Here is a 10,408-nt window from a genome sequence, read left to right on the forward strand (position 1 = left end):
AGATAATGAGCAGAACTCTACTCTTCTGTTAGGCATCCTCAGTAAAACCTGTCTCTGAGAAGCAGTGCTGTGCCGCAGTGCTGTCCCCCTGGGCACCGCCTGTGCATTGCTTGCTCCACAGCCTCAGCACCAGAGTCCAAAAAACAAAACACCACCACTTGTTCTCCAGCACCAGCCCACTAGGGAAGCTTGACATGGAAAGGTTTTTGCTCATTACTGAGCACTCCAAATGCAAAAGTGACCAAACCATACAGACCCTTCTTCCACTCTAACCCCTGCCCTCATTCTGGGGACAGAGGAAATTCAAGTAGAGGTTAATCAGATGGTTATGGAAGCGCAAAGGATGAAGGTGTGAGTCTGGCTCCACTGGCCTGTGGCCAGCCCTCATACTCAGAGACCATCCCCTCTCGCAGGCGGCACCTGTACAAAGCAAAAGGTGTTCTTCAGTGCTCTGAAAGCACTGTGCCTATTGACATCTCTACAGCTTCATCTCTGGAGGTCCTCCCTCCCCACCCATTCCCCTCCCAGTTAGGAAATTAAGATCATAATATTTTCATAATTTTAATTATTTCAAAAGTTGTTATAAATCAATAGTCCTACTGGATTCAGCAACGGAGCATCGCTCTGATTTGGTTAAAGTATGGAAAGCTTTCCTTTTCTGTATCGTTTTGTATTTTGTGCTCAGGATTTGTAGAAACTGCTGTTTTCAAAGCTTTTTGAAAGCTTTTTGCTGTGATACCATGCCTCAGCCGGAAATGACACTATAGTTAGGGGATCCCAGGGATGTAACATTGCAACCCCAGCTCCTCCCAAAGCTTGACACCTTTCTCCAGCAGCTTATGAGACAGTAGCCAAGTCACCGTTCTACAGTCAGACAGTCCCAGCACCGAGGATGTTTGCACACTGCCCAGAGCAATGTCCTGGTTGGGAATGCCAGGGGGGACACCCACCCATCCCAGGGACATGCAGAAATCAAACCAAATGAACAAGTGCGGCAAAGACATCACCTGTGTCAGGTGCTCTCCAGATGTGGATTTCCGTCCCTGGAGCAGATATTTACCCCCAATTTCCTTCCCATTTAATGACCTGCCATACCAGTTGCCAAAAGCCCAACCTGAGCTCATGCCTGTAGATCCAAACATGCGCTTGCAGTTTCACTGGGGCCTGGGACTTACACTTGGGGTTTGTACTCTGGACTCGACCATCTCACCAGAGCTCCCCAGTTCCCATGGCGGCACCCTCGGGAGCATGGCAGCAAACACGGGACTGTGATTCTGGCCGTGCTGCCTTCAGAGTAGGGGCACAGCAGAATGAGCTCCCTACCATGAAAAGGAGTTTGAAAAGGCAAGTTAACACCTACCCTGTTGTCCACTGGATAAAAAGCCCAAGCTGAAGAGCCTCTTGTTGCACTCTGCAAGACTGTGGTTGTCCATAGGTCCAATAAACTGGAGAGGAAGGCACAGGGGCTGGTAACAGCAGATCGGGTCTGCTCAGACCATGGGCCATCACTGGCATCCCCATTGCTGCAGGGTGCCACAGACCCCACACCCCCCTCCCCAGAGACATCCCAATCCCAAACCCCATGAACCTGCAGAAGGAGCCAGCACACACCCCCCACGTTGGACAAGCCCCGCTGACACTCAGCAGGTATTGAGGCAAGATCATCATGGTCTTTGCTGTCGCCCCGCTCACCAGCACACCACATCCGACAGGGGCTCGTCCCGGCCCTGTTCGACCCGCGCCTCCCCGGGCACGAGCCGTCCCACGCCCCCGCGGCCTCGCTCCGCCGGAGCAGCGGCTGCCAGCAGAGCTGCTCTCCAGATGTTAGAAATTAGTACTGCTCCCTCTGCTCAAAAACGTCAATAAATTCTGCTGGCCCCTCAAAGTGGGAGATGCCATATAGACAGTCTGTCACCTCCTCTGCCTGACGCAAGGTGTTAAAGCCCAACTTGAAAATAAAGACTTACAATCATTTCTTTACCAACCCAACAGGATTCAAAAGAAAAAACAACAACAAACAAGAAAGAGAGAAATAAACAAACAATAAGAAATAGCGAACAGGATCCCTCCTGCAGACCCAGGGGTTGGTCCCCTGCCACGCTGTGCCCCTGGGGATGTGTGCTGGAGACAGTCACACAGCAGCACTGAAGACCTCAATTCAAACCCTGATGCTGCCACTCCTCTTATCAGAGGCATTGATCAGATGGACCTGAGCATCTTCCTCCCCACCATGAAAGAGGGCAGCAACACTGCCCCAGCACAGGGGCTGCAATGTGCCCAGGGCTCACCATGCCAAAGGCACTTCAAGTGCACGGCGCTGCAGCAACACCACAGGCGCAGCCCTGTGGCTCCTCCACCTGGGGCATGGCAACGCCTCTGGCAACATCCACCCACCCCTGCCCATGGAGCTGCTTCTTCCTCGAATCAAGAATACCAAGCCTCATCCATCCCGTCCCCAGCACAGAGGAGCAGTCACACGCCCCATCCATCCTGCCCCTGGTGCAGCTGAGTGGTCTCACACCTGCACGCAGCCCCTGCAGCCGGGAGCCACCGGTTGCCACGGGCCACCCCGGCGCATGGCACACGAGCCTGGCTGGGAGGCACAGCTGCACTGCTGTAGGTAGCGTGCAGTGGCGCTCAGGTGGTTATAATTGATTGTTTCCAGCCACCACTGGTTCCAGCTTGCCCAGTGTTTGCATTAAATTACCACAGCCAGGGGTTCAGACCTATTATGTTTCCAACAACTTGCCGGGAGAGGTCATCAGAGCAGAGTGTCACAACGGCACAGCTGAACAGATGCCTGTTGGGTTTACAAGGCGTAGCGAGGTGTTTTTACAACATCCCCAGGTGCCCCTACACATCTCATGGTGCCTTATTCACCTCTCCAGGTGCCCTCAGCCCCATCAATCTTCTTACTCAATCACTGTAAATCAGACTGAGAAATCAGAAAAGAGATGGCAAATCCCTTCATTTCCACCCACTGAGATCCTGTAGCTGAGCCTGCACCCATTGGACCTTCCAGGGAGTGAGTTCACATTCTCATGTGGGAGTCAAACATCTGCTCTGGAAAACACCTGAGGCTACACAAACAGAAGTGGTTGAAAATCTCTGAATGAAGGGATACAGTCAAAGTCTTTGTGTAATTGTATGAGAAGCTCTCCAGAGTGAACCAGTGTCCTCCCCCCCATGATGCATCTTCCAACAACGGCTTTAGCCAAAATGACCCTTCTCCTGTTTTCCACCTAAACCATTACTTGGTTACAGGGGATTTGATGAGCTCAATGGACCAAATTTAGTCTGCACGTCGAGTTACTGGGAATGACAAGGTCTGTGCAGCCAGTTGTTGGCACAGCTCTCCAGAAACCAGTGGGGTGACTACGACCCCTCCTCTGACAAGGAACCAGACCATGCCTCTCCCACCCAGCCAGCACCAGCCAGCAGCACTGGCCCAGGGCTTCCGGAGCAGGCAGGCACTGTGCCACAGCCAGGAGCTGCTTTCTGTTCCCTAAAGCAGCACAACTTCTGGTTTCTGGGCACAGAAACTTTTGCCACTTCAACTGAATTTCCCTTTGCAACTTGGGACTTGTTTGAGCTGGAGATGCAAAGCAGTGACAAGCCCTGGGGCCCCGCGAAAAGCATTCCCACCACCCACCTTCAGCTTGGGAGCACCGACCCACTCCCTGTGAGATTTCCCTGTTCAACACAAAGTGCCAGGGCCGTGCCAGCCCTGGTAGTGGGAGAGCCCCCGGGCACTGGCAGCCTGCGGAGCTGAGCCTGCCTTCCCGGGAAGGACAAGGTTCACACGGCTCCAGCTCTCTGCTCCCCGCTACCTGTGTGCAGCTTGACCGCAGCAGCAGGTCACATTTCCACATACATTGTCAAGGAAAGCTACCCAACAGCTGACCACGACTCACTAGTATCAGGTGAGAGACAGAGCAGGTAAGCAGAGCTCAGGGCTGGATCCAAAGCCAGGCAAAGCTCAGGCTGTGGCTTAAACCTCTCATCTGGGGCATCCCGGGCCCCACCGGTCCCTCTGCTGGCAGCCCAGCCCCTCGCCCCCAGCCCCTGATGGGAGGCTGGAGGGACACAGATCTTCCACTATCTGCAAAGCAACATCCCAAAGCAAAACTGATGGGAGTGACAAGGAGCACGGTGCAGCTCTGCAGTACTGGGGCAGGGGCACCTTGGGGTGGTGCCAGCAACTCCAAACACAGCCTGTGCTGCAAAACACAGAAACTAGGCCTGCTACAAGAACTCCTGCCTCATTTTTAATGAAGAAATTAAGTGTAAATTCCCAGTTTCCTTTCTGTGGCTAATCCTCTGGATTTATTTGAGTAGATGTAAGGTTACAGCACAGTTAGTTTCATGTTTGGAATTTCTAAATTAGTATAAACCGGCACTTCAAAGTAACTCAGCTCCTACAAAAACCAGTCCCACGGAGATGCCACAGTATATTTGGACAGTAAGTAGATGCTTTGTCATATTCCCACGTGTATATGAGGTTTTTTTTCTTTGGGAACATTTTCTGACTGGTTTCAAACCACATTTCCATGCCCAGGCACACATATATACAGAGACTGTTTATACAGTCTACCCAAGGAGCTCATTTTATTTAACAACCCATTACAGTACAGCTCGCTGGTGGGTATCTCATCATTACACCCCCAAACGCTGTGTTCAGTGACCATGTAGGATCTGACACAAAGCCACAAGAGCCAGAAACTTGAGAATTAATGCTGAAATGCATCATTATCCCATGCTGCTGTGCCTTTGGTTTTCAGCAGAGGAAATAAACTGGATTTTCAGCCTTTTTTGAGTTGGAGACCCCAAAATATTTCCCAGGAGAGATGCGGATCCCTGGCCAGCAAATCTAACCCTAATGAATACAAGTCTGCTTTCCCAAGGTACCTCTCCGGGAGTTTTTGGGACAGCATGGGGATCATGCAGAAACCACAGAAGACATTGAGTCCGGCACAGCCCCAAGCGTGGGATGGGGTTTCCAGTTCAGCTTTTCCTCAAGCGCGCTTCCTCATCAAATAGTGCATTTTATTTTGTGTTCAGCTCAGACCCCCCCGTCAGCCACTGCTTGGACGCAGAAAGGGAAGGTCTGTGGAGATGCCTGGAAATCCACAGTCATTGCCCTTCTGCTACAGCTACGGCCAGGAGAGTGGGGCTGGGGCTGTCAGCAGGGTCCTCATCTCCCTGCCCAAAAAGGCAGCTGCTGGCTGGAGCGGCACAAAGGTGCTCAGCTATGACCCCTGCCAAAACACCCATGGGGAGACAGAGCAGTGGTGAGAGGACACTGTCAGGGCTCCACTCTGCTGGGACATGGCAGTGACGCAGCGTGGCCAAAGGAACAGCCAGGAAAACCTTTGGTTTTGGGGGCTCCAAGGGGGAGAGTGCTGGGACACCCCACACGGCCACTGCTCCCGGGCCAGTGGGAAACTGGGGATGGGCTCTTGCCTACTTTGCTTTCACAACAGCTCCAGCATCCCACAGCTGCGCCGCACTCCAGCCACGCAGCCAGCATGACCTTCAAACCCACTGGGCCTTGATCCTGCTGGGGCAGAATAGCTCAAATATGAAGTAAACCCACACAGTGTCCTCGGAATTTGATAAGCTCTGTCAGCACGTTGCTGCAAACACTGTTACAGGCAGTCTGCTCCAGAGAACTCATACTCCTCCCTTATGGGGGCTTGAGTCCAAATTCCACACGGGCTTTGAGTGGGCAACACGCCGCAGTGATTCCATGCAAGTATTCCATTTTAGCTGCATGTGTTACAAAGACCAGCATTTGACACAAAATTCATTATAAAAAGCTATTTCTGTTGAGGGAAAGCAATCCTAGAGCTCACCCACTCACTCTCGGTGCAAGAACCCAACCAACCTAAATCCTTCCCTCACAAGTCCTCCTTCCCCTGAGCTGCGCTGCGAAATCATCTCCTCCCTATGTGACTTTTTAGCAATGCTCATTGAGAAGAACCACCGCCCCCCACTCCTGACCCAGGCCATCCTCCTCTGCACATTTTCTCTGCGTCTCACAAAGCCGTTAAGCTTAATTGCAAGTTAGCACTTCTATCAAAGCAAGGGGACTATTCCCAGGCTGAGCTGGTGGCTCCCCTTGCCCAACCTGGGGAACACAGGTTGATCAGCCAGCTGGCAAAGATGTGCTGTCCCCAGGTCCACCTGCCCCATCCACCCTCCACAGCCCTCTGTGTGGTCAGTGCCACATGGTCACAGTGGGAACCAAACAAGTGGCTGGCACCACATCAGTGTGCACAGGGACAAAGCCACTCGTTCGGTGCCAGCCTCCCTCAGGCCTCTCAGCACGGTGCTGAAGGATAAGGAGCCAGGTCCGGCACGGACTGGCACTGAGCAGCAGTGCTGTGGGGATGGACAGGGAAGGCTGGCATGTTAACTGCCCACTCCCAAAAACCCTCACTGGCAGGTAAGCACTGGAGCTCCCTAGCTGAGTCACAGCAAGTGCTGCAGGAGAGAAGCATTCAATTAGACTGGAGAGCACACAAGGGGGCAATGATTTTCCTTTCACACCGCATTACGCCTAACAGCCCGTGCTCCGGATTTGTAACAACCAACTACTTCAGCTGAGCACGCGCTCGGAATGAATCAGGCCAACATTACGGGGTTTTTTCTTCCAAAAGGAGCCTAAAACCCAACTGCCTGGTCCTCAGGAAGAACTAATGAGCCATACTTGCTAACACCAGAGCACCTATCAGTGATGCACAGGCAAAAGGAAAACTGGAAACCCACTAAAAGGAGAAGTGGAGCTCACAATGGGAAGGCAGATAGACCCTGATTTGCTCCACCGGACCAGCTGCTGCTTTAATACATTTTCCTGCTGCATTTCTAGGGCTGAGACACAAAGTGTGTTAGAGTCTTCGCTGTCTTGAAGGTGGAAATTGATGTTAGGTTTTTGCAGCACAAAGACACCAAATATTACAACTCTTCTCTTGATGCTGCCACTCTGGGACTTGAAAACGAAAACAGCTTGTTAACTTGTTGGCAATTCTAATGATTAAGTAAAAGGTTCTCCTTCTGACTGGTAGGACGGCTTCCCAGCAGGCTCAGTCAGCGATTTTAGAGGAATATGCTTCAAATAAATGGGAAATGTAGAAATATTAGGCATGAACGAATATTAATGTTATGCTTCATTTATACCCTGCTGTACTTGACATCAAAGGATCTCAAAGCAGCTTTACAAATGCAATATGACACTAAATGAGTTGGGTTTCTGAATAATAGTAAGAAATACAGGAGTATGTGCGACACTGAGGTACCTCAGGTTAAACAACTGGTCCAAGGCCAGCAGCAGTGTCAGTTGGGACCAGAACCCAATCTCACCATCCACCATATATCACCACCAGTCATACTGCTCTCTCCACAGGAATAAATTTTCTTGCAGCCTGATCTTGCCACAGCGGCAAACATGGAGGGTTCCCACTGACTCCCAATGGGCTGGCAGTGCTCAGTGATTCTAGCTCACATCCCCAACCCTCATGTCCCCTGTCACACACCCCTTCAGGAACACAGTGTCCTTCTTAGACAGCCTTTGTGGCATCACTGACAACATCCTGGTCTCCTTCCCTGCCTACCCAGGGAGCTCTCAGAGAGGAGGGTACTACCAGGAGCATGCCTTACAGTGGAACAGTATGACAGGCCAAGACAAAGAAGGAGTGCCAATCTCCCTGGAGTCACTGGGGAATTAACTGTCTAAATACCTTATCACACACAGCACTTGACACTTTCAACATCAACAGACTGATATTAGTCAAGATTATCTTCTTTACTGAAGAAAAGTTAGAAAAAACAGTATCTCCCCAGCAGTCCTGGAGCCCCGGGGTAGCTCAAGGGTGAGTGGTACTTCTACCACTGACTTTCAGTTATGACCAAGCTCACTCCCCGGGCACCTCCAGCAGCCTCAGCCCCAATGTTGCCGCTTGACCTGCCCGGTAGAGACCGTTCAATCCTGCCAGGGGATTCAATCCTGAGGGGCTGATCTGCAGGGATGCAGAGCATCAGCCACAGCCAACAAGAACTGAGGGTGCCTTCGCATCCTGTAAATAGGATTCTTGACTCCCAGTGACTCCTCTGAGAGCCATGACCATGCCAAGGTGTCAGGACTGAGAGTGTGGAATCACCTCAAACTACCAGATTTCCTGGCTGACAGGATGACTTTGCCATCAGGGAAAAACTATTAAACTTTGCTAGAGTAGGTCTATGAAGCAGTGCATTAAGGCTACATATTTTACCACAGCGTGGAGATGCCACACTAAACACTCCTGTTACCATGGGAAACCTTTCTCTCTGCCACTGGCACTGCACAAGGAAGCCCAAGCCCAAATGCTCTACCTCGCCTTTGAAATCAAACAGATGTTTTCAAAATCTTTGATGGAGCTGAGTTATGCACACTTCCCAGAGGAAGGAAAAAATGCAGCATTAAAGCAGACCTTTTTTCTCTCCTTTTTCTCTCCTTTTTCTCAAGCATCACGTTTTTAGTGAAAAGGAAAACAGACATCTCTGTCTGGCGCTAACATTTACGGCCACTTGGTAACAAACTGTGACAGTGGCCAACTTCTGTCCCGAACGCAGGGAGCCAAGGCACCTAGCGTACGGTCCCCGGCAGGGCTGCCCGCCGCGGGACGAGATGTGGGGCCGGTGATGCCCACAGACCCCCGTCGCGCAGGGCACCCACGGGGAGCGGGGCACCGGGGACGGGGCGTGGGAACGACGCTGTCCCCGGGCAGGTGGGGGGGTGGTCTCCGGGGAACGCGGGGCAGGGAGAGGAGCGGGGAGAGCGGGGTGTAGGGCTCGGCCGCCCGCCCCGGGGGACGCGGCAGCAGCGGCGGCGGGACGGGGCGGGACGGGGCGGGACGGGGCCACTGTCCCCCCGCCGGCTCCCCGCGCTCCCCCCCCGGCGGTACCCGCCGCACGCCGTACCTGTATGTTCCTCTTCTCGCAGGCCGGGCCGGTGCCCTGCACCACGCTGTCCAGCACGGTGACCATGCCGGCGGCCGGGCTGACGAAGCAGGAGTTGCGGGCGGCCCGGATCGTCTCCTCGATCTCGGCGAAGCGGAAGACGCAGAGCGCGGACTGCGGCCGCCCCCCGGCCCCGCCGGCCCCGGCCCGCTCGAAGACGCCGAAGAGCAGCTCCTCGGGGGGCGGCGGGGCCGGGGCCGGGCCGGGGGGCGCGGCGGGGCTGCGCCAAGCCGCCCGCGCCGGGAAGACCGAGACGAGACGGGTGAAGGCGTCGGCGGCGCCGCCGCAGCGCAGCCCGAGCTGGATGTAGGACTCGGTCAGCTTCTTGGTCTCTCCGCTGCCGTTGAGGGTGGCCTCGGCCGGCTCGCCCAGGCAGATGCGGGCCAGCAGGCTGTGCGCCGGGCTCTCCTTGTCGCCCGCGTTCGCCTCGCTGTTGAGCGCCAGGTAGGCGTAGGGGCGGCGGGCGCGCGGCGCGGCCCCGCGCTGCAGGAAGGCGCGGACGAAGCTGAGCTTGTGCCGCGCCTTGTCGCCCTGCTTGATCTTGAGGATGTTGTCGTCGGACGGGTTGATGTCGAAAGTGAAGAGCTTGGCCAGGTCGCCGCGGGCGTTGAGGGCGCGGATGGCGATCTCGGGCGTGTTCTCGAAGCGGTGGTCCTCCAGGCTGCGGTTGCGGGGAAAGAAGGGGCTGCCGAAGCCGGTGTAGGTGGCGGCCACCAGCAGCCGCGCCCCGCCGCCGCCGCCGCGGCGCAGCACGAGCCCCACGGTAGAGGCGTTGGGATGGTTGGCCGCCACGTTCAGCATACTGGGGAAGACGGTGACAGAGTCGCTGCCGCCCGGCGGGAAGCGCACGGCCACCGCCGAGATGTTGGCCATGCTGCGCAGCTGGCAGAGGCCCTGGTAGATGGAGCCGCAGACGACGAGGACGCCCTGCTCGGGGTCCGGCTGCAGGATCTTGTTGTAGTTGTTGGTGAGCACCCTGGGGTGCTCGCAGGAAGCCTGTGGCAGCTGCGGCGCGTGGCACAGCGGGCTGTCCAGCACCGGCCCCACAGCCGCCTCCGCCTCTAGCGCCAGCTCGCCCCCCGACAGCTGGAACAGCCGGTTAACGGCCGCCAGGTAGACGCGGGAGCCGGGGCCGTCCAGCGCGAAGTTGTTGGTGGGGGTGGGAGAGAGGAACTTGCGCTGCACCTCCAGGCCGGCGGCACGGTCGGGCAGCAGCAGCGGCAACAGCAGCAGCGGCAGCAGCGCGGGGGGCCGCAGCTCAGCGCCCGCCGCCGGGAGCGGAGCCGGAGCCATCCCGCCGCCCGCGCCGCCGCGCCGCACAGTGCATGAGCCCGTCGCCGGGCGCGGGAGGGGCGGGCGCGGGGCCGCTTCCTGCGGAGGCAGCGCCCGCCGCCGAGCGACGCCCGCGGGA

The 10,408-nt window shown here is 55.4% G+C and overlaps 1 protein-coding gene and 1 long non-coding RNA gene across 2 annotated transcripts in view; one reads left to right on the forward strand and one right to left on the reverse strand.

Moving 5' to 3' along the window:
- PLXND1 (plexin D1) overlaps nucleotides 1-10,324 on the reverse strand; it is a 71,460-nt gene extending 61,136 nt beyond the window's left edge. Inside the window, 2 exon segments of the mRNA XM_027640268.1 lie at nucleotides 8,959-10,273; nucleotides 10,275-10,324. Coding sequence (XP_027496069.1) covers nucleotides 8,959-10,273; nucleotides 10,275-10,324 — 1,365 coding nt within the window.
- Nucleotides 10,000-10,408, forward strand: part of LOC113945739 — a 2,397-nt gene continuing 1,988 nt past the window's right edge. The window contains exon 1 of the long non-coding RNA XR_003527184.1: nucleotides 10,000-10,110. This is a non-coding gene — a long non-coding RNA (uncharacterized LOC113945739). The remainder of the gene's footprint in view (nucleotides 10,111-10,408) is intronic.

Source organism: Corapipo altera, unplaced genomic scaffold (assembly GCF_003945725.1).
Source record: "Corapipo altera isolate COAL_440 unplaced genomic scaffold, ASM394572v1 55, whole genome shotgun sequence".
NCBI classification, from domain to species: Eukaryota; Metazoa; Chordata; class Aves; order Passeriformes; family Pipridae; genus Corapipo; species Corapipo altera.